General features: G+C 37.4%; 4 protein-coding genes across 6 annotated transcripts; all 4 read right to left on the bottom strand.

Moving 5' to 3' along the window:
* Positions 1-3,130: 3,130 nt before the first annotated feature.
* On the bottom strand, positions 3,131-5,095 carry LOC116013738 (probable transmembrane ascorbate ferrireductase 2). Its single transcript, XM_031253643.1, has 4 exons — positions 4,832-5,095; positions 4,536-4,584; positions 3,653-3,852; positions 3,131-3,564 (listed from the first exon to the last, which is right to left on the bottom strand). Exons 1-4 carry the CDS (start codon positions 4,973-4,975, stop codon positions 3,265-3,267), a joined length of 693 nt encoding a protein of 230 aa, XP_031109503.1. The 5' UTR covers positions 4,976-5,095; the 3' UTR covers positions 3,131-3,264.
* A 3,115-nt stretch (positions 5,096-8,210) lies between these two features.
* Positions 8,211-12,522, bottom strand: LOC116013426. Of its 3 annotated transcripts, none has more exons than XM_031253173.1 (9): positions 12,336-12,522; positions 11,214-11,661; positions 10,927-11,008; positions 10,683-10,758; positions 10,485-10,562; positions 10,115-10,251; positions 9,654-9,897; positions 9,468-9,531; positions 8,211-9,186 (listed from the first exon to the last, which is right to left on the bottom strand). In XM_031253173.1, the coding sequence occupies exons 2-9, from the start codon at positions 11,605-11,607 to the stop codon at positions 8,498-8,500; spliced, it is 1,764 nt and encodes a 587-aa protein (XP_031109033.1). In that variant the 5' UTR covers positions 11,608-11,661; positions 12,336-12,522; the 3' UTR covers positions 8,211-8,497. The 3 variants fall into 3 exon arrangements, with proteins under 3 accessions (XP_031109033.1, XP_031109032.1, XP_031109034.1); XM_031253172.1 differs by having other exon boundaries at positions 11,214-11,658; XM_031253174.1 differs by lacking the exon at positions 12,336-12,522 and adding an exon at positions 12,082-12,233 and having other exon boundaries at positions 11,214-11,658.
* A 1,297-nt stretch (positions 12,523-13,819) lies between these two features.
* LOC116011846 (transmembrane protein 33 homolog) lies at positions 13,820-17,354 on the bottom strand. Its single transcript, XM_031251264.1, has 9 exons — positions 17,076-17,354; positions 16,179-16,299; positions 15,944-16,044; positions 15,293-15,418; positions 15,043-15,163; positions 14,866-14,950; positions 14,536-14,649; positions 14,390-14,429; positions 13,820-14,286 (listed from the first exon to the last, which is right to left on the bottom strand). The coding sequence occupies exons 1-9, from the start codon at positions 17,247-17,249 to the stop codon at positions 14,134-14,136; spliced, it is 1,035 nt and encodes a 344-aa protein (XP_031107124.1). The 5' UTR covers positions 17,250-17,354; the 3' UTR covers positions 13,820-14,133.
* A 3,566-nt stretch (positions 17,355-20,920) lies between these two features.
* On the bottom strand, positions 20,921-22,745 carry LOC116014350 (cinnamoyl-CoA reductase-like SNL6). Its single transcript, XM_031254391.1, has 5 exons — positions 22,448-22,745; positions 22,194-22,366; positions 21,932-22,117; positions 21,531-21,684; positions 20,921-21,418 (listed from the first exon to the last, which is right to left on the bottom strand). Exons 1-5 carry the CDS (start codon positions 22,734-22,736, stop codon positions 21,123-21,125), a joined length of 1,098 nt encoding a protein of 365 aa, XP_031110251.1. The 5' UTR covers positions 22,737-22,745; the 3' UTR covers positions 20,921-21,122.
* Between the last annotated feature and the right edge of the window lie 982 nt (positions 22,746-23,727).

Here is a 23,727-nt window from a genome sequence, read left to right as displayed (position 1 = left end):
AGTTAAATTAGTATGATGAGATATATATATATATTATTTAAAGTTAAATTAACATAATTCATCATATTAAAAAGAAAAGAAAAGAAAAAACTAAATTACTTCCCATAAGGACTTGTTCATATATGGTCGATTTACAATATTTAACTGAATTGATATATATTATTACACATAACTCATAGTTTTTTACTTCATTAATTTTTTATTCATAAATAACGTAACACTTTTTTCTTCTTCTTTTTGTATATCCCAAAACTCAAAAACTACACAACTCTATGCCTAATAGCACCTATGGCATGTATCTAACCTGTGACACCCTTTGCAAAATTCAAAGATACAAGTTTGAACTTCAAGTTTGAGAGTTTATCACCGCTCATGCTCTGAAAACGGGTGAATGCATGAGGTAAGTGGTATTCCTTCTGTCCTATGTTACATATCATGTTTTCATTCCTAAGTACTATGTTAAAATGCAGTATATGTCTATGCATACTTTCTCAATCTATTAAGCACAATCAAACTTGTGACCTCTTATTTGGAAGAGTTATATGTCGCTTGATCACAAGATCTTTGGCTAATAATAAACTTAATATAATGAAAAATTAAACTAAACATAACTTTAGGTAAGCCTTGTTAATTGAACTAGACATATAAAATGAGACGGAATGAGTAAATTGCAGGATACCTCCTCCTTCAGGCTACAGCTACTTAACAAAGCAAAACTCGTCATCTTATTTTGAATTGATTAACCAGTTAAATTGTACTCAGAACAAGATTCAAAGATAGGTCATCATGTATTAGCTAACAAAGATATAGGAGCAAGATTCAATTAACACACTTAACTAACATGTCACACGTTGATTCATCTAAACAAAAAGTGTGGGTCATAGTTTATATTCTTTTTTTCAATAAAATCAAGTCATGCTTATCCTCTTCCATTCACCTGTAAGACAAAGGCATTGACGAAGCCTGCAGGCCGCATTAATTGCTGTAAAGATGAATGAATGTGAGCCTGATAAGATGATGATGATGGATGATGATTGAAGGTGCTTATCGATGATAAAAATGGTTATGAATAAGGGCGTGTTTGTCTATTCTAAGCTACACTCCTTGTGAAAAGAGGACTCGAAAGTATTGGAGACGACATGTGGGTTTGTTCCCAGTGAAAGGACACCAGATTAACATCTCTGTCTCTCACCTTTCACACTCCACACTCCACTTTTAAGCCTCCATCGATACCAACAATTATTAATCATTATTTTTCTGTGCCTCACAAAATTCAATTTGTTATTTTTTTCCCAAGATTTTTAGAAGGGTTTTCAGTGACGAGATTTCTGTGCCATGAATCGCAGTCGGTCGCCTTTTGAATTGCATGCAATGAAACGATGGGTGGGTGGGGGGTGGGGGGGGGGGTTACTGTGACTAGTCTGCACTTGTGGGGTCCCAGCAACGCCCCTTCTGCACGTGGAAGCCGTGTGGAATATATGCGATCAGGGACCAGTCAAAATCTCCCACAGTGTTAACGTGGTTTGCTTTTGAAACTCCATGCGAGAACAGTACGAGGATCAATCCCGTTTTCTCAATTAGCTACTATTGTACTGTAACAAAGGTTGTTTGTATCTTGGTGTCATAACTTCTGTAACTATAGAGTTCTGGTTGATGGAAGACGGTGATAACGGGTTTTATTTGAGTGACCTAGGGAAACTCACGGTAATAATTAATTGTGGGTGTGTACTTTTGCCTTGTGACATAATTGGTAAAAAACCACGAGAAGGTAAATTTGTACTCTAGCTTTGTGACTTAGCTGGTAAAGAAACATAAGGAGGTAAATTAATTATTGTGTACTCTCACCTTGTGATTTCACTGGCAAATAAGTTACCTGATGGATACCCCCAACTAGAGTACCTACTCCGGAGGGCCCTCAGGAGCCCACACCTTTGCCAGTAGATGGGTTGGGTACCGATATCAGAGTAGCCCACCTGATGTAGGCAATCTTGTCGCGATGCTCGACTGGATGTAGCACTCAGAGCCAGCAAACCGAGATCCGGGGGATCTTTCATAGATTTGGTAGAATCCTTTCTAATTCCATATTAGGCAATATTTATGGCGATTTAGGTAGTTTAAGTAACCTTCTGATTTTAATGCAAGTATAGTAACTCTGTCCAATTATTTCCTCATATTTTTATTGTTATTTCTCTTATTGTAAAATCAACATTACCAAATCAACTATTTGATTAAATTGGTTGAAATTGCCACGGGTGACTGTTTTCTATTTAGTGGTTGAATACTTGATTTTTGTTTTAGATTTTTTCTTTTGTGACAGCTAATTCCAGGATAGTTTTTCTTCAAATCTTGGAATTATGGTGGTAAAGGAGTGGCAGGATAATGGGTCAATGACACGTAGTGTGGGTGGGGCCAAGAAAAGGGGATTTTGATCACAGTCAAACAGCAGTGCTACAGAATCCACGTGAGCTAGACCCACCATCAATCTACGCTCTGCCAGGACCTTCACTGCCACACGTGTTGTGACTCCTTTTCCCATTCGGTGGGCCGACGACGGAGGCATACTCCTGCATGGTTTCCGGCTGAAAACCCCACCATCTTCCCCCTCTGACTCATGCTCACATGAATGCTGAAAGAAGGATTGCACCACAATCCCGTGAACCTTTGTTGTCTGTATTCTGCGACTGCTAGTAAAGTTAAGTCAGGAAGTCGGGAGGATCATGCTCCTGCACGGATTTCGGCTAATGCCCCACCATTTTCTGTTCCAATCACTCTTGTCTCTATTCTGCGACTACTAGTGAAACAAAACTAAACTGTCTCATGAATCCTTATTGTCTGTATTCTATGACTGCCAGTGAAGTTAAGATGGGTCGAGAGGGTCATGCTCCTATACCCCACCATCTTCTATCCCAATACTGAGAGCCTCTATTGTCTGTATTCTGTGGCTGTCAGTAAAACAAAACTATTTGTTGTGCCCGAGAGCATGCTCACATGAATGTTGCCTCCCCCATTCTATGGTATCATGCAAACTCCCCTCTCTTGACTTCCTATTCTTCTAATAATGCAGTTGATATGGCCTATGGGAACAGGTTAAAGGAAAAGATTATAGCTGAATCTTCACAAAATTGGTCAGTTGAATAATGAAGAAAGGTGGACTAAAGTTTATTTTACTTGGCTCATGTTACTACAGTGTTAAAAGAGTTTATCAATGAAGTGCTTCAATACATTAAGTCAGGTATACATCTTGGGCCTCAGTGCCTCTGTTCTCTACTGTTCTCGGAGGATGTCACCATGTCCATTCACTGGAGAAGCAACAGCAAGAATGACCAATCCGCCCAACGCAACAATCAGCATACCCAGAGAGTTCACTAGCAATGCCTCGGTGGAATAGCGCGATATTATGTGATTGGTTTGAAGAAATGTAACTTTCTCCAGAAGCCCGGTAGTGCAGGTTGCAACAGCTAGGGCATATATAAAAATGCCAAAGAAGACATGCCATGGCAGTAGACCAGCTCTGCTGTTCCTTGACCCGCCTGGATACCAGAAGGTTGAAAACCCAATGGCCCACTGTAGATATGATTTGGACAAAACTAAATATACGTTTACAGAAGGCAACATCAGGAAGAAGAAGTATCTAGATATTTAAGTAGAGCACCTGGATACCAAATAGGACGAGGCAAGTTAGACCCAGCCATGAGTGCAGGCTGTAAAAGTTGTCAATGCCCTTATCGTTGTGAAACTTCAAAGCAGCCCACACGCCAATTACACCCAAGAAAAAAGCAAGGAATTGCACAACAAGGTGTACTAATTTTCTGAAGTTCTTCGTTCCAGGTAATGTCTTGTAAGCCATCATTGCTTTAACAATCAAATACCAAGTATTAGAATAAGACAGTAAACAGTTATACAAACTGCGTAAGTGCATATCCTACCAAAAAATCCAACAAAAGGAGTGTAAGGTCACTTCAATACACATTGTTCTAAAAGGGAAGTTTCTTAATGATTGAAGCACATCGACTATTTTTGAATGATTGAAACATCAATAAGGAATTAATAATAATTATAAAAAAAAATCAGTTAACCTAACATGTATCTCATAGCACTGATTATAAACATAATTTGCTCCTTTTCAAATCCTACTAGTGAAAATTTTCAACAAGTATAAACAATGAAATGAGATTCATTTAGGAGCCACTTCAAGGTATCTGTGTGCCTAATCCTCACACAAGGAGTTCTAAGTGATCATGTAATTCCCCTTACTGATAAAAAAGGGCAAATGTTATTAAAATTCCGAATCTAAAAACAAGCAACACGGTCCATTTATGTTTTTCGGTAGCAATCATTTAGAAAAATCAAGAAGGATCCAAAAATTCTAATAAAATCTTAAATGAAATCAGAGATTTGTGATATTTGTAGTTCTGCACACACTTTCTATATATATAGATATGGAGTAATATATGCTTAGCAGATAGAGAAAGAAGAATTTAATGAATCATCCAGTTTATACAACATTAGTAAATAACCCCAGTTGTAGATATTACCTTCACCATTTAAAATTACAAGGCTAATAACCATTAAAACAGGATGAACCTGCAGAAGAAACAGACACAAACGGACATAAGCATGGCCCTACCAATCCTTTATCCTGATAATCAATGTTCACAATCACAATACAAAAAATGATTCTACATAAAAGTTTCATTCTAGTACCATAAACAGATTATACGTATCGCATAAACATAAGAAGCTATGAATTTCACCCTAGGCCAAATGCATATGCAGCTATGAAATGCTACGTGATGATATAAACGCAGATTCAGAGGTAAATGGAAATTACATTGAAAATGAGGTCCTTATTATCGGAGATGAGGGCCAATCCTCCCCTGTAACGCACCGTCCACGTTATAACCAGCGTCGCGACAACGATTCCTATAATCCTCACCAGCAAGAAGATCGGAAACTTCACCGTCGGCACTGCCATTGTTGAGTGAGCTCTTCAATGACGAATTGACGACTTCACTTACTCTTCCAGAAATGAGCCTATTAGGGTTTGGCAATTCGCGGGGGCTGGTTGGTACTTGGTACTGAATTGGGCGAGAGGCACTACTCTCGCTTTCTTCCCCATCTTTACCATGACGTGTGCGTCCCCACGTTGTCCACGTCAGACANGGGGGGGGGGGGGGGGTTGGGGGATCCAAGGCTGTTTTAACCCTTCATTTTCTATTTCGAGAAAGTATTTAAGTTTGAATATAAAATTGGGGCACCATCCCTAGCCTAAAAAGACAAATTTCCAACCTCTAGATTTGATAAGATAGTAGAGGTTGTAAATTATGAAAACTCATAATAATTTATTAAATAAAATGATTTGTGTCTGATTGAATATATATTTCGAGCATGTATATCTACACTTGTTCGGATTATACTCTCTATAAGAAGAGAAACTTTGATTGTTCACATCTAACTCCATTGGGCCACACCCGACCCAACTTGTAAGTAAATCGCCCCTTTAGCTCTGTCCTGACTTTGGAGTTCGGGTTACGAGCAAATCCTCCTACTAGTCGAGTAGTCGGTCTCTCATAATGAAGACACGACTCCTATGATTAACTGTCACTGTGTCCAATCTCACTAGGAAAGTTCGGGTTACGAGCAAATCCTCCTACTAGTCGAGTACTCGGTCTCTCATAATGAAGACACAACTCCTATGATTAATACTCTGCCCAATCTCACTAGGAAGGGGCCTGTTAGAAATCCATACCTATGTGTGTTAATTGATATGTGTTTATTGATAGGGTTACCGACTACGTCAGTGCATGTAGGACACGTGGCGAGCATGTTGAACACTCGGCATGTGCTCTCTCCGTTCCTCTATAAATGCAACATTTATTGCTTGAAAAGAGGGGATTTTTAGAACTTTTACTTGTTTAGAACCCGCTCAAGAACATCTCGTGTATAGTAATGTATTTACCACGTCAGTGTCTATCCGGGTTCACCACAAAGTGTTGGTGCAAGAAATTGAAACACTACTCCTATTTCGAAAATTGATAGACAGATAAATTCAAGAGAATCCATTTGGAGAAACTTAATAAATGAAACGAAAAATGTGAAAGTATAACATTATATTAGGCATCAAAACAAGTAGGTAAATGTTACAACATACATCTCATTACTATAAGGAAATCTTCAGCAAAAATGCTACAAGAATGAATCTTACAGGTACATATAATAACGCTTAATTTAAGCACCCCTAAAATCCTCTGTTTTATTCACCTGTGGCAATGAATGAGGTATAACATCCTTGGTCTCTGCAGCTGTGTTAAAGAATACTATGTATGCATCCATAAAGAATCAATTTGGATGCTTTCACCATCTCTGCAAAGCAATGGTTGTCAATATCTTGGGTACGAAGTGTGGTAGAAATCTCGGTTGTCTACTAGTGGGCTTCTTCTAAATCTGTCTGGCAATGATCTTCCCAAACCATCCATTGGACCGTTAATGGAGTCATAATCCCGGTATCTGTAAGACAATGGGATGATCGCAGGGTCAAGTTCACAGCCTGGAGGTCCTTCATTGTTGAACTCAAATTGCGAGCGGGGAGGGCAATTGCCTTCAAAATCCCTAAACCGCCAGTGTGGAGGACCTTCACCTTCAATACCACTAAAATGCCGGTGTGGAGGACCTTCACCTTCAAAATCCCTAAACCGCCAGTGTGGAGGACCTTCACCTTCACGACCACTAAAATGCCAGTGTGGAGGACCTTCACCTTCAAGACCACTAAACCGCCCCCTTATAGGACCCTTGTCTTCAAAATTAGCATCCCTAGACCTGTGCTGCTCAAGATAATGGCCTCTATATACAGTATCTGACATATGGTTATTTGACTTATTTCTGCTGCTGTAAGAACGAGTTCTTGAAGCTGTAATACTTGAGGGCCCTGCTGGCTTATCTGGAAATTCAATGCTCATTGCCTTAGTTGGTTCGGCAGAGTTCTCAAGAATTTCCCCTTCCTCAGTTGCTTCCTTAATTTCATCATCACCATATATCGTGATCCCTGAGGGATGATCCTCATCTTCTGGACCTAAGAAAGGAAGAGCATTTTATCATGATCCAGGCAGGCAAAAGTTATTAAAGACAAATCAGAGAGTTGACAAGTTCTGAGATACGTAGAAAATTTGTGGGCCCATGGACATAATGATATGGAGAAAAGTGGTAGGCTGGTGGTGGCGACAGATGTTCACAGTAGCTTGGGTTTGCTCATCTAGTATTCTGTTAAATATAGCTCCAGTGCNGGGGGGGGGGGGGGGGTTGGGGGATCCAAGGCTGTTTTAACCCTTCATTTTCTATTTCGAGAAAGTATTTAAGTTTGAATATAAAATTGGGGCACCATCCCTAGCCTAAAAAGACAAATTTCCAACCTCTAGATTTGATAAGATAGTAGAGGTTGTAAATTATGAAAACTCATAATAATTTATTAAATAAAATGATTTGTGTCTGATTGAATATATATTTCGAGCATGTATATCTACACTTGTTCGGATTATACTCTCTATAAGAAGAGAAACTTTGATTGTTCACATCTAACTCCATTGGGCCACACCCGACCCAACTTGTAAGTAAATCGCCCCTTTAGCTCTGTCCTGACTTTGGAGTTCGGGTTACGAGCAAATCCTCCTACTAGTCGAGTAGTCGGTCTCTCATAATGAAGACACGACTCCTATGATTAACTGTCACTGTGTCCAATCTCACTAGGAAAGTTCGGGTTACGAGCAAATCCTCCTACTAGTCGAGTACTCGGTCTCTCATAATGAAGACACAACTCCTATGATTAATACTCTGCCCAATCTCACTAGGAAGGGGCCTGTTAGAAATCCATACCTATGTGTGTTAATTGATATGTGTTTATTGATAGGGTTACCGACTACGTCAGTGCATGTAGGACACGTGGCGAGCATGTTGAACACTCGGCATGTGCTCTCTCCGTTCCTCTATAAATGCAACATTTATTGCTTGAAAAGAGGGGATTTTTAGAACTTTTACTTGTTTAGAACCCGCTCAAGAACATCTCGTGTATAGTAATGTATTTACCACGTCAGTGTCTATCCGGGTTCACCACAAAGTGTTGGTGCAAGAAATTGAAACACTACTCCTATTTCGAAAATTGATAGACAGATAAATTCAAGAGAATCCATTTGGAGAAACTTAATAAATGAAACGAAAAATGTGAAAGTATAACATTATATTAGGCATCAAAACAAGTAGGTAAATGTTACAACATACATCTCATTACTATAAGGAAATCTTCAGCAAAAATGCTACAAGAATGAATCTTACAGGTACATATAATAACGCTTAATTTAAGCACCCCTAAAATCCTCTGTTTTATTCACCTGTGGCAATGAATGAGGTATAACATCCTTGGTCTCTGCAGCTGTGTTAAAGAATACTATGTATGCATCCATAAAGAATCAATTTGGATGCTTTCACCATCTCTGCAAAGCAATGGTTGTCAATATCTTGGGTACGAAGTGTGGTAGAAATCTCGGTTGTCTACTAGTGGGCTTCTTCTAAATCTGTCTGGCAATGATCTTCCCAAACCATCCATTGGACCGTTAATGGAGTCATAATCCCGGTATCTGTAAGACAATGGGATGATCGCAGGGTCAAGTTCACAGCCTGGAGGTCCTTCATTGTTGAACTCAAATTGCGAGCGGGGAGGGCAATTGCCTTCAAAATCCCTAAACCGCCAGTGTGGAGGACCTTCACCTTCAATACCACTAAAATGCCGGTGTGGAGGACCTTCACCTTCAAAATCCCTAAACCGCCAGTGTGGAGGACCTTCACCTTCACGACCACTAAAATGCCAGTGTGGAGGACCTTCACCTTCAAGACCACTAAACCGCCCCCTTATAGGACCCTTGTCTTCAAAATTAGCATCCCTAGACCTGTGCTGCTCAAGATAATGGCCTCTATATACAGTATCTGACATATGGTTATTTGACTTATTTCTGCTGCTGTAAGAACGAGTTCTTGAAGCTGTAATACTTGAGGGCCCTGCTGGCTTATCTGGAAATTCAATGCTCATTGCCTTAGTTGGTTCGGCAGAGTTCTCAAGAATTTCCCCTTCCTCAGTTGCTTCCTTAATTTCATCATCACCATATATCGTGATCCCTGAGGGATGATCCTCATCTTCTGGACCTAAGAAAGGAAGAGCATTTTATCATGATCCAGGCAGGCAAAAGTTATTAAAGACAAATCAGAGAGTTGACAAGTTCTGAGATACGTAGAAAATTTGTGGGCCCATGGACATAATGATATGGAGAAAAGTGGTAGGCTGGTGGTGGCGACAGATGTTCACAGTAGCTTGGGTTTGCTCATCTAGTATTCTGTTAAATATAGCTCCAGTGCAGAACATGTTGCAAAATATAGAGAAAGGACGACAGAGGTATGGATAAAGCATCTAAGAAATGATCAATTACCTAGATAGCGTGGTGGACTTCCTATTTTCCGCATTCTGTGAAGCCATGGAGGTGGATCAAGCTCCTGAATCAAAGAAAAGAATTGCAATGATAAGTACTAAAAGATAGGGCTGATAATGGCAGAAATTCCAAACATACATAGTTGATAACCAAAGGAAAACAAGCAATATCAATTCTAGATCTTACCCCAAGCCCCAAAAGTTTTCGTGTTTCGGGATCAAGAACACCGGGCTTTAAACCATCATACTTTCCCTTTTGAGAACTTTGATAATACCGACTAGGATTAGCTGCATTTTTATTCCATTTCAATTGGTGCTGTTTCCTTGCAGTATTGACAGCAACATTGTCACGGGGCTTTGGGCAGTCCTTCAGCGAGTGGCTATAGGAACCACAATTGAAGCAACGAGAAGCATTAGCTACTTGCAATCCTCTGCAATACAAAAGACAAAATAACTAATCAATAAGGTTAGGCACAAAGTGATTAAGTGAGGCTAACATCATGATAAAAGCGCCATAACAGTAGCAGAAGATGCTGATCTATGATGAACCAGGAGCAAATCAGTTGATCAAGCAGCTTAACAACCATGAATTAGCAATCATCAATTCTAGACAAAGTTCATCAAGATATAATAAAGTACAATAATTACCCTTCCAAATTACTTGAACCATCTGTTGAACTCAAAGTAAATGAGAATCCACGGTCATAAAGAGGTACAGAGTTTGCATCAAATAGGGTGGAGTCCTTATTCTTTTTCTTCCTTGGTAGATCATCCATCCAAAAAGACTAACATAAAAAAAGGAGAATAAGAAATGGTTTGAAATCCTTTTCTTGAAGAGTAATCTTTTGTTTAGTTCATTAAGGCCTGGACCATGCACTGTGCAACTAACATTATTTATTGTCATAAAAAATCTACAAAAAAATCACACTAGTGCTGTCATAAGCCAGGCAAGAACTGACAAGTCTTAATATAAGTACTGCAAAAAAAAACTTATGGCATGGAGAGATAGAAAACATACCACAGCAAGAGGCTTATCCAGGCCAATACAAAGAGCAGGAAAGTAAGTCTCCTCACCAGATTCTAACACTTCTTCATCCTAAGTATAAATGAATATAGGCCATTATTAAATTTTATTACTCTTAGTCATTTTCCACGTTAGCCGAAAAATGAAAATAGACACAAATAACAGTAGCTATTAAAGATGAATTAAACTCACAAGTAATGAAGGACCATGTTCAGCACTCCATTGTGACCATTGCTGCAATAGCTCCTCAAGCTTATGTTTACTCTCTCTGGGAAGAAATTATCAACTTATCAGAGTTTGAGAAATGAAAACTTCAAAGAGTACCTCTCCACCTCATAGAGGTATCAAACTAAACTAGATTGATAAAAAGAGAATGTTTTCCCCCAAAAAATTCCCCTTCAGAAAAATAAGAGAATCTGACCATTTTTCTTCTTACCTGGTTAGATTATTATAAATAACGCAAACTGATGGTTGCTCCTCTCCGAGAGAAGTTCTTCGTCTTTTGACACCAGATAGTGCTGGTAGGTTACATACAAAAAAAAAGAGAAATATAAGTAGATTCCAAAGAGCATAAGCAAGCAGGAAAACTAGAGCAACATTAAAAGGATATGTGCGAGTATGCACATATATTAGCATAGTGGCAAAACTGCTCTTGAAAAAGTAAAGGAGCTATTGATTAAGAAAGTTCCTATGTTGTAAAAACAAAGTGAAAAAAGAATATACCACTTGGATCAATCTTTGAGCTCCTGTCATGCTGTTGATAACCCTTGGGGTGATCAATATTGCTTGCGTCCTGAACAGTTAGACAGCCATTCTCACCACACACATCAGAGCTGAAGGAAGTCACTTTCTCTGCTACAACAGCAGTTTCAGTCAATTTAACACTGTCTTGAAATGTAGAATGACTATTGTCCAACTCCATGCTATCATTTGTAGCCAGACATAGTCGGTCTCCTTCACTTCCATCATTTTCAGGAATTTCTCCATTTGCACCCTCATCCATAGAATTGGCTTCTCCAGGCAGAGGAGTCCAATTTGGTTTGCAATTAAAATCTTCATTGTCTTCAATGTCAGAAACACTAGAAGTAGATAGGTTGATTATATCCTCACTTTCCATGTCTAGGAATTCGTTTAATCAGTCGCAGCACAATTTGGAGGAGGGAAGAACCTGCTAGATTCATAATTCCTTAGTGAGAATTGACAAAATCTTTAATTAAGGCATACACTAATTTGGCATACATTGAAAACAAGTGAAGAACCTGCTAGATTCATTATTCCTCAGTGAGAATTGACAAAATCTTTAATTAAGACATACACTAATTTGGCATACATTGAAAACAAGGGAAGAACCTGCTAGATTCATTATTCCTCTGAGAATTGGCAAAATCTTTAATTAAGACATACACTAATTTGGCATACATTGAAAACTTAGGCGTAGCAAACAGTCAAACACATTATGATTAGACTAGACCAGTTTATGCATTTTGTTTTGCCACCACTAGGAACCTTTAGCACAAAAATAGGCTCCATGTTTACATGTACTCTGAATACCTATCAAGCCACAATCTTAAATGCAAACATATATACCTACCCTGGAAAATAAAGAGCAATTATAAAACATAAAACTTGCAAATCCACCTAATGGAACATCCAGAAGCCCAAAAGCTTTGACATAAGATATGAATTTTATGGAAAATTCCGAACTTTATCGACTCTACTGGATTTTTTATATAAAAAAAAATAATTCTAGGGAAGCTTAAAATTATTATTTGATTCATTAGCAACCAGGAAAAAGAAGTGTTTAAGATTTAGCAGATGAAGAGTTAAATTAGGGTTAGGAATAACCTAAGAAGGAGGAGGCTGACGTGAGTTGAATGAGTTGACGAAAAGCGGTGACTTGGGAATGGAGAAGATCTTTGTGGCGAGAGGCAATGATTAGGGTACGGACCGCAGAGATACTGATTCGCTATGGCTCCGCCGCCTGGGTAGTCTCACTAGTCAACGAACTAAATATCGGGGCGGATAATTTTTTTCGCCTTTTCTGGGTTAATAACGGAGGATGATAACGTGATATATATACAACTCAGAAATATACCGTAACCGCCAATGCACTTATAGGGTTGATTCTCTTCTTGAATTCTAATCATAGTCTTGGAGGGAAAGTTCTTTCCTTAAATTTTAGGAGTAGTCATTCGTAATCGTTAAGGAATTTGCGGGCCACAAAAATAAATAAATAAATAAATTTATATTTCGATAATTATATTTAAAGTTTAAATTTTAAAATTTTAAAACTCTCTTTATTTATTTACAAATAATCTGCAAAAAGAAATATAAAAAATAAATAAAAATTGTATTCACTACTCAAAAATACTAGGGTGACGGGTCAGATTAGTCAATCAAAATGCCTGAGCCAAGAAGCCCAAGAAGGATGCTTTGTATAGAGCAATTTAAAAATTTAATAAGAGTTTAGCTTAATATTTATAATGTTCTTACATTCTATAATTTCTATTATGGAGCAACTTAAAATTTTAATAAGAGTTGAGCTTAATATTTATAATGTCCTAATATTTTATAATGTCTACTCCTTGTCCAAAATATGTATAAATAGACTCCATAGGAAGGAAAAGCAACGCTATCTGTGCAAAAAAATTTAGGAAAAATAGTCAAATAAACTCCCGAACAATATCTGAAAAGTCAATTAGACCCCTAAACATTTAAAAAGCTCAATTAAGCCTTTAAACACGTTAAATTGAGTCAAAAAAAAAAAAAAAAAAACCCAATTACCGGTAAATGACATGCCATAGCAGGTCATTTACCATTTAGAGCAAAATCCAGCATTGGATTCCGGCGGAAGGCGATCAAATGGTCGCCTTCCGCCGGAATCCGGTGACTGGCAACGGTCGCCGAATTTTGCTCTGAATGATAAATGACCTGCTGCAAGTCATTTATCGGTAATTGAGTTTCTTATTCAATTTAATGTGTTTAAGGACTTAATTAAACTTTTTAAATGTTTAGGAGCCTAATTGACTTTTCAAGTATTCTTCGGAGGCTTATTTGACTCTTTTTTCAAAAATTTATGTTATGAGAACACAAAAAAAAAAAGATAATAGTTGACTGATTCAAATCAAAAGAGCTAATTATAATTGCCAATTACCAAACCAATTGTCTAAACAATTTGCTTAAGGTTGCCTAGTATATAATTATATCTAACTATGCGCACACACAAAATATATGATAAAATCTATCAGATCTATGTTGATCCACTGAATGTCTTACATACAAAATTAAATAAATAAAAAAGAAAGGAAAAGAAATTGAAGAACAAAACATAAAAAGCATAAGCCATAAAGATGGTAAAATGAACTCTTCCAAACGTTCTTACAACACGGACGCACTGACGGAGTAATAACTCCACATTCAAAATCTTTACTCAAAAAGGGAATTATTGATAAAGGGCATAACAACATTATTTTAGACTTTTAGTTCCCTTCAAAAAAAAAAAAACCACATCATTCTAGTTAGCAGGACAGCTTAAGCATGTATCTTAAACCTCCTCTGTTTTTTTAAAATCAAGAGTACAAATTTCAGAAAGTATTTGCTGATCTAATTGTTACAAGTCATGTCTATTATCCCCAAGAAGCTTTCACCTGAACCACCACCTCTGTATAGCAGAAATAGGACCATTCAAGAACGGGGCATAGCGTTGTATATGTGGGTTGACAAGCAATCCAATATTAGTCCATGCACTTTTGTGGTAACTGGCAGTTGCGGGTGCATGATACATGAGCTTCAATAACTGTTAAAAGGGTTTTAAATACCATAAGAAATATTCCTTGCTAACTCGTTTTTTGAAATATTAATGGAACGGGAAATTTTTGAATCACAACTAATGCACGCACCTGCCAATACATGAATGCCTGGATTATGCTGCGTTGCCACCTGCATTTTGACAAAAGAATGAAATGAAATTAGAAAGCTACTCTGTAAATGGAAACAAAGGAACACGATCACAGGATAAAATGAGCAAATAGGCTGAAGGACTAACGAGAAAAGAGAGATAATCAAAAGGAACCCAAGTCCAATCTGGGCTTGTGAAGACAGTATGCTAAGTGTAGTTGTATTTGATTCCACCCATACACAAGCCTCTTCCAAATATCTCCTGTAGACAATTCCCAAGAGGATAAGTCAGAATACCAATTTATTGCTTGGCAGGAAAACTGATCACACAAATCATTGAGGCATGTTGTCAGAACACTGAACATGAACTTCTTGCTTCAGTTCTTTAAATAAATGTTGTCATATACTTTCGTCTAATAGAAGAGAAACAAATTTATGATGATTTCATACAAAGGAAAAGGACTCCCTTGTGTCTTACCTATATAAAGAGGATCTGCTAAAGTTTTGCCTAAGGAACTTCGCAACATGTTCAACAGATCGACATATAATTGGAATAACAGCAACTGCAACAGAATTCAGTATATTTTTTGTAAAATGAAGATGTGGTACAAATTTAAGCAAAATAGAAAAAATAGGCAAAAGAAGTGACCCTCACATTTCAGATGAAGATTAGAAGAGACAAAAGTGAGGGAGTAAATGAAGTAGATAAAATCTTTTGTCACAATGACAGACTGTAACCAGACTTGCAGTGCCTGCAAATTCCATGCCCTGGGTTTCTGCAGACAATTTAAGAGTTACTTGGTAGCTTCTATTTGGACAGAACAGCTTTTTTCTAGGAGTAATTTGGATAAAGGATCCACTGAACTCTAGAACGAAATCAGAATGAAACTAAATGTAAAATTTACCCCATAGAGTGTGTATAAAGAATACAAGGAAGAGCATGCTGTTCCCATGAATGAAAGTCGATATGCCCTGTTTGACAGATTTGTGTACATGAAGGGAAATATTGCAAGAACTGCCACAACAAAGACCTGCAGAATTAGGGGTAGATAGAAATATACCATTAATAGCAAATAAACAATAATCATGTGTCTTTGAGCTAGCTAAAAGCATACAAATCCAATGCACAGAAAAAGGGGGCAATGGTTTTAAACAATGCCACAGAAGTACAAACAAATATTTCATCACACATGCATGTAATGTAACCAATGTTTTAGGCAACATTTTATTCTTTGATATCAAACCTCCAAACAAACATGCAAGGTTTCTTATATATAGAACGCTAGATATTGGAATAAGCAATAGACCAATATACAGAGTAACATCTTTATGAACTAATAGTTGTAGCATAAAATAAAATGACTGATACCTAAGAAAAAAATATATGACCTGCCAATTGGATCTCAGTACTAAAGCAGAATTTATGTAAACTATGGCACATGTTGTTACTAAAAGAGGAAGAAGAAGAAAAAGGGGATAACCTAACAACTTTTGCAATATCAATACCAACACGTACAGTCTTTACATGTTTATTTATCTGGGAATAATTTACATACCCAAGCATTGACAGAAAACAGTATAGTCTGTCGATCCCAACGCAAAGAAGTAGGATTTGAAGTTGGGGTTGTTGACGTCCCAGATGTCCTAGCAGTAGACCCTAAAATAAATATTACTTACAAGTTTTAAATACATATTTAATAAGTCAAGAGAACAGAATTTCCTATCTACCCTTTTTCAGCACCAGAATCTATTTGAGTATTTCAAAGTTAACTTGAGGAACCAAATCATTACCTGGATTACGTGGTCGTGACTGACTCGTTGAGTTCGACGAGGAAGATGCTTGTGAAGGGGATGGTTGTGCTTGCTGGGAGGAACTGCCAGTATTCATAGGTTCGACAACCAAATCAGGGTCCTGAAGAACACAATATATCCAAGTAAATGACGGAGCAATCACTCAAGTGACATAAAACGGAGTCACATTGACAACAAAAAATATTAGATCTCGAATTGTGCCCCTCTAAATAAATTGCTTCAATTTGCTTCTCAGTCTCGTCACTAATACAAACAAATATCAGGAGTAATATTGTCAATAGTAACCAATCAAGTATAACTAGGTAATGCAGCTGCAGTCCATATACGAATACAAAGAAGAAGAAGAATTAATCATAGATGAAGATAGCCAAGCCAGTTCTATATATTCATAAGATATAATCTATAAGCAATAGATAAACCCAGTTGTAACAATTCAGTCCTTAAGAAATGAGATTATCAAATTGGCATCATCAAGTCAGGCGGTCCAAGCCCAAACCAATGATTTACTCTAACACAGTAGATGTTCTAGAACCAGTTGGCTCAAAAAAAGTTTGAACTAGGAATACTATAAACATCTATTACTTCTAGGAGCACTGATCACAATAACAGAAACGCAAATCTCCAAGAGCAGCTTATCTAATTCGATTTAAGCAAGTCATTAAACTCGGATTACAATAAACACGGGCACAATACTTCAATAACACGGAGTAACAAACAAATTATGCGCATTAGCACTGAAGCTCATATCCACACAGACCTAAATCGGTTAATTCAATAATTCACAGCATATAGATTCTCAGTGTTGCAGCAGGCAAAAAGTAAAAGCTCAAAGGAAAAACACAAAAGAAAGATATTATTCGGTTTACGATTACGAACGATGTAGCGTTTGTAAAACTTGCGCTTGAAGTGATCGACTACGTCGGAGCGGGAGGCCATGTGAGGAGGGATGAAAACGTTGGACCAATAGTCGGCCCATCTAGGATCGTTCTCGTAGTCGTACGCCGCCGCCGCTACTTTCTTCAACCTCTGCGGATCCTCTCCTCCTCCCATCTCTCTCTGTGCTCGGTCTTAGCTTTCTCCTTCTCCTGTTTGACCTTTATGTTCTCTGTATAAAGCGCACACTGGAGGCGAAGATGGAGTGAACCAGGATGAAGTGAGGAGAAGGAAAGCGCATCCTCTAGATTAAATCTAGAATAGGTCCTCGTAATTTATCAGTATTGCAAATAAGCCTGGATAGTTTGCTCACTATATCAATTTTGCCCTCATTGTTTTCGAAAAACACGTCATACAAAAGAGAGTAATACTACATGAACTCCTATTTTCTATTCCTCTTTTATACTCCATATACGATGTGGTATGTTTAGATTGTCTAATAAAAATAATCTTTATCTCTCGTTTCCTCTTACCAAGACCGGATCCTATCATATTATGGAATTTTTGTGGGAGATTCTGGGCTTCTTTAAAGACTGGATCCTATCGAGGATTTGTAGTTGGAATGCAAAGTTTCTCTCAAGAGCAGGTAGAGAGGTTATCTTGAAGAATGTCATCCAGGCCATGCCGTCTTATGCTATGATGGTTTTTCTTTTAGCGACAGGGTTGTGTAAAGAAATTGAGACCCTAATGAACGAATATTGATTGACTGGTTCCATAGGCACGGGTAAGGGTCTTAGATGGAGATCATGGAGTGGGTTATCAATTCTGAAAGCTGCTGGAGGTATGGGTTTTAGGAAGCTACTCGAAATGAATTTATCCTTACTTGGTAAGCAAGCGTGACGCCTTATTACAAAGCCTTCATCCTTAGTAGCTCGTGTCTATAAGGCACGCTACTTTCCTAAATGTTCCTATTTTGATGTAGCAGTTGGTAGTAATCCATCATTCATTTGGCGGGAATTATGGGAGGTGCAAAACATGCTCAAAGATGGCTGTAGGCATAGTGTGGAAATGGAATTGATACATTTATCGGAAAAGATGCATGGTTACCTGCTGTTGATGAGCCTTACATCCAAACGCAATTAGATGAAGCGGTTCACAATGCTCCGGTTACGACATTACTTAATGATCAAGGTATGGGTTGGAATGTGGACTATATTAGGAGTCTTTACATGACCGAGATGCTAATTTAATTTTGAATATTCCCATTAGTTTAAGCAAGCTACCAGATTCATGGGTTTGGCATTGGGATCAGAAAGGGGATTACATTGTGAAGTCATGTTATTAACTTTAAATTTGACAGCGACAATTTGGTTGTCCAATTCATGTTACAATTTATTTATTTTTTTACTATAAAGCATGTACATGTGTTTTGTATTATGAATTTTTGTGTCATGTGTTATTAAATTCCATATATTAAGAGTATGAATTATGACCTGAAACAAATTAGTAATTGTGTAACACACTTACACACAACATATTGTATGTCTAATGTTATGAATTTTTTTTGATAGATAATGTTATGAATTTAGGTTTTGTATTGTTAAATTTTGTGCCTATCGAATTAAATTCTCTATCTAAATCATATTTGAAAATAATAACATGTATATGTGTCTTGTGTTATGAAATCATGTATCTTAAGAGTATGAGTTTTGTACCAGAAATATATTAGTAGCTATGCAAAAACATGTGAAACAGGAAAACTGTAAAATTCATTAAAATCTAAATATCAAAATGATGTTATTTCAATCCATTGTCTACCATGCTATGTGGTCTCTTATCCACCGTATAAATAGCCTAATAAAAGCGGTAGGCCATGATTTTTGTTCATTCATTTTTATACATCCAATAAAAATAAAATATTTTTTAGAGGACTTAGGAGTATAATTTAAGAGTATATATACCATTTTTTTTTTTACAAAATATCTTTAATGTGTGTGAGAATTGTGACTGTTGAATAGGTCTGGAGAGGACGCTTGACAATGGTATTTGGCCTGGTTATTATTCTCATCCACCTCAATCATATAGCAACAGATTGTTTCCGTCACCAGGTAAAATGCTCCATCTGTTTTGTTGATGGTTTAAATGTTTACACATGTATTATTTAAATGCTGCTATAATTAATAGTAATGACTTGGTAAACAAAATTACAAATAAGATTCCTACATTGTGGAGAGATTTTATACTAAGTTATGCATTGGTTGTTGTGTTATTGCAGGATGTTTACAGTCTAACTCCAAAAGAGAACAATTCTCTACTATCTGCAAAAATTAGGGAGACATTAATCAAAAGTGTTAATGAGTTTTTTTAAACACGAGTGATTCTTTTGTGGTTCTACAATTTATCTTTAAGTATCCCTCATTGATTTTGTGTTTGCATTCTTTATAATGTCGTATGCCAACTTCATATATGAGGTCTATTGTGGTTGTCACATCTTGATTTAATATTTGGTATTTATGCACTTTCTTGGCCCTAATTGCTCTCTAGATTTAGCAATATTTACTAAGAATGTTATATTATACTGTATGCAGGGATTGAAAATAAGAAGTATTATTACTGTTTGGTGCAAATTAAGTGGGCAGAGAACATATTATCTCTGATGAATGGATTACAGCAATAGTTACACAACTGGTTGGTCATGTGGGAATATCATTTTTCCCAAATCATAGGATCAATTAAATCTGTTTTAAAGTGCTCTGCTACTGATTTAGTAAGTACATTTGTTTTTTGCAATAACATTGTTTGACTACAGATAATTTTTCCCTCTATCTTGGAGTTAGTTTACAAACATTACATGCTTTCGTGCTTAGTCCCTCACTACTTAATTGCACTCTTCTTCAATCTATACGTTGAAGATGACAAACTTCTTTTCCATTACCACTAATGCTTACAAATGAGCCATTGAGGCGGCATTTATAGTCATTCCACTACCTCAATGAATATTGGAGATTGACTTGATCCTAAGGCTATTAATTTAGCTTAGAACCCTCCCTAAATCTCTATACAAATCTCTAAGATTATAGAATGTTCTAAGGATCTCTATTACCTTTAGTGTTATATACATGCCTCTAGAAAATTATACAAATCATGGTATGTTATGTACAATTGCAAAAAGCTTAGGGTGATGTAGCAATTTCGGAAACTCATAGCAAAGTTGCATGGGCACTACACTAAAAGGCCACACCCAAACGATCTATTTAGCTTTTCGGCCCTTAATTATACTTGGCAAAAACTTGTGTGAGACCGTGATTAATTGCACTTGTACAAGGATCCGTGAGACAAGTTGGATCAATATATATGAAATGTAATACTTATACTAGCAAATGTAATACTAAATCAGGAATAAAATGTCCCTTACTTATAAGGGAAAACATAATACTTTTAGGACAAATGTATTACTTTTATATTTTGATGTAAAAGTATTACATTTTTCTTTATAAGTGCAACATTACTTATAAGAAAAAATACAATACATTTGATGAAAAAAGTAATACTTTTACATCAAAATATAAAAATATTACATTTGTCATCAAAAGTATTATGTTTTTTCCTTATAAGTAACAATTATTTTATTCTTAATTTAGTATTATATTTACTAGTATAAGTATTACATTTGCATATTGACTCGATTCAATCCGACCCTTCTCACGGATAAAGATCCGTGAGATGTCTTACACAAGCGTGACCCATTATACTTGACTTTATATATGACTAGTAATTATCCGTGTAAACTTTAGTAACTGCATATTTCATTATTTGTCTTTTGGGAGAGATGCGGGGTAATGATTTATTTCCATAATTCAAGTAAATTATGCACCTTAATAGATATAAAGATATTAAACATGTATAAATGCATGATTTTTTTTTGGTCATACACTAAAACACTATATGGACTAATCCTGTTCCAGCCGGGTAAGTCTATTATGAGTTTGTTTGTTTTGTTTTTTTTTTTTAAGTTTACTGGTCCAAGCCTTCATAGTAATCACCCAATGCTTATCGCTGTTTGCAGGATAGCCGGCGAGCAGTGCGAAACAGTAATCTGGTGAGCTTTGATTTGCAAAGTCTCGCCGGAATTTCATCACTCTCATATGCAGAAAGCAGGCCCTGCTGCATTTTCAATCTGTTTTCAAGCAAAACCGCCTCTTCTGGCGTTGTAATGGTTCGTCCAAAGCACAGATATCTCCCGCAAGCTCCATAATCCATTTCTTCATACACATACACATGCGCTTCGGCCGCTTTATCAACGTCTTCAGTGGCTAAAACGCCTTGTCGGAGCATGATTTGCCCACCTGAAGAAGGAATTAACAGGAACAGAAGTATAGAATCTGGGAATTAGTTAATTTTGTTGCAAACGTAAGAAGATTGGTTGGTGTTAGTTTAATGTATGATGTAATGTATTGCCTTTGAGATATGGAAGAGATGATTCGGTGTCGGCGTGTGGGAAGGACGGAGCCATCACGAGTGCAGGACAGACTGTCACGAGCTTCACCTTTGTCTCCATTGCTTTCCTCCAAGCTACCTTTTCTGCTCTGGTCTTAGCCAAGGCAAACCATAGCTGTTTTGCAGTAAAATATGTTGTAAATTTTAGGTAAACCAATCTAGGTTGTTCATAGTTCGAAGTTGAAATCTTGTGGTTATCAAATCAACAGCCAGACCTTGCTCATGACTGACTCAAATTAAAAAGGTCAATTGGTTACTCTCACTGAATTCGAGCTTAAACTTATAGTTACCAAGCCAACGGTGGAACAGAAGGGATTTCTTTGATGAAATGTTCATATATGTGAAGGGGACTATATGTATACCTTGTTTTCTATGCAGAAATCCTCATCAGTCCAAGAACTCTCATCTAGATCATGTTCATGGTTATTGCCTTTCCAGATGGATGCAAGAAGAGAAGAGGTGAGGATGCATCTTCTTGCATAGGCTGCCTTGCTGCAAGCTTCTATGACATTTCCCGCAGCTTCGGTCTCCAGGAATGCCATTCGTTCCTGGAAACGAAGAACGAGAAATGAAAACTGGAGAATTGAAGTAAATGCCCGCAGGCCATCATGTCAAGAAGCTTACTGTGTATCCAGAGATTCCATGAGGATCAATGAAAGAGGAGGTGTGGAAAACAGCATGGCACCCTCTAAATGCCTCACACAAAGAATCCAAGTCTGTCATTCTTGCCACCACTACACTTTCCAGCTGTTTCATCTCCTCTTCTCTCAATAGCTCCTTCATTTCCTCAAAGTTCACTGCTCAAAAGTGGAAAAAACACCAAACTCAGACAGATGAAACAGATGAAGTACTATTCCATTTTCAACATATTTAATTACCTTGGTTCTGAATCGTGGCTCGAACCATATAACCGCGAACCAGGAGTTTCCTGATCAAATGAGCACCAAAATAAGAGTTCCCACTGGTAACACACACCAGTTCCCTTTCTCTGCTCACAAACTTCACCCCTGTGACCAGTTGAGCTGCACATGCGGGCACCACCAGTTTCCTTTCTCTACACCATAAATGGCTGCTAAAGACATCACTGGCGGCGCAGCGTCGGCCCCCCAGAGACGGGGGCTCAACCGGCAAGGCAAACGAAAGTTCACTCCTGCACTCCATTGCCATCTTGATGGATCTCAATGGGGAGCATTCATCCTCAAACAATAAATATATAGTAAGAAAGTCAGATAGTCAATAGAGTTTGTCATCTAAGGAGAAAAACATACAACTAATACCAGGTACAAAGAAGAATGTTGGTTTAGGATGTGACTGCACACATACATAATTTATTGCATCTGCTAAAGATTGTCAAACTAACGTTTGGTGAGACTGGTAAAGACAGGTTTCCCTTTCTAGACTTTTGGTGCTCCTAAACTGCTCATGATGTCTTCTACCTTCTAGAAGACTACAACTCATCAATGGTAGCCAATAGCTAGATGACAGAACACTCTATCAATGGTTTGTATTTGTCAACACACGTTCTCACTGATTAAGAACCTATATATATACTCTGAGTCCTAAGAGAAACGGTTGTGCTTGGCGGGAACTTGAGTGAAGATATAGCTTTGAAAGAGAAAATTAAAGCAGTTGGAAATGCCAAGAATAGAATCTGGGAAAATATATATGGCATAACTTGATACCTATAGTACTAGCAATATTCAAGGAGAACAAAACATAAATTAAACATTCTTAACTTGATACCTCGTATCCTTTTCCAGAATTTGATACTCCGTACTACGGAAAACAATATTTTGTGTGTAAGTTTAGTTTTGCCAGATTATTTAAGGAATTGGCAGATTCTATTCTTGGCTTTTCCAATGACTTCTTCTCTCCTTGAAAGTATACTTTATCTTGATTTCCCCCTAGAACACAACCCCTTCTCGCAGGAACAATGTAACATGTCTCTCTCTCTATATATATCATAATCGCACTTGTCTTTCCTTAAAATCAAACACAAACATTTTGTGTGAGGTTAGAGTCAAAAGGCCAGGTTTAACTAGTGACTGTATTTTTCCTCGTAACACCTAAAAAACACATACATGGGAAACAGCTCCAGCAGTCCGGCTCGGCCTCCCCCGCCTCCTCCACCTCCACCACCACCGCCTCCCCCTCCACC

The sequence above is a fragment of the Ipomoea triloba genome, chromosome 3 (assembly GCF_003576645.1).
Source record: "Ipomoea triloba cultivar NCNSP0323 chromosome 3, ASM357664v1".
In the NCBI taxonomy this organism is placed as follows: Eukaryota; Viridiplantae; Streptophyta; class Magnoliopsida; order Solanales; family Convolvulaceae; genus Ipomoea; species Ipomoea triloba.
Note: the sequence above shows the minus strand (reverse complement) of the source record. Positions and strands in the feature narration are given on the sequence as shown.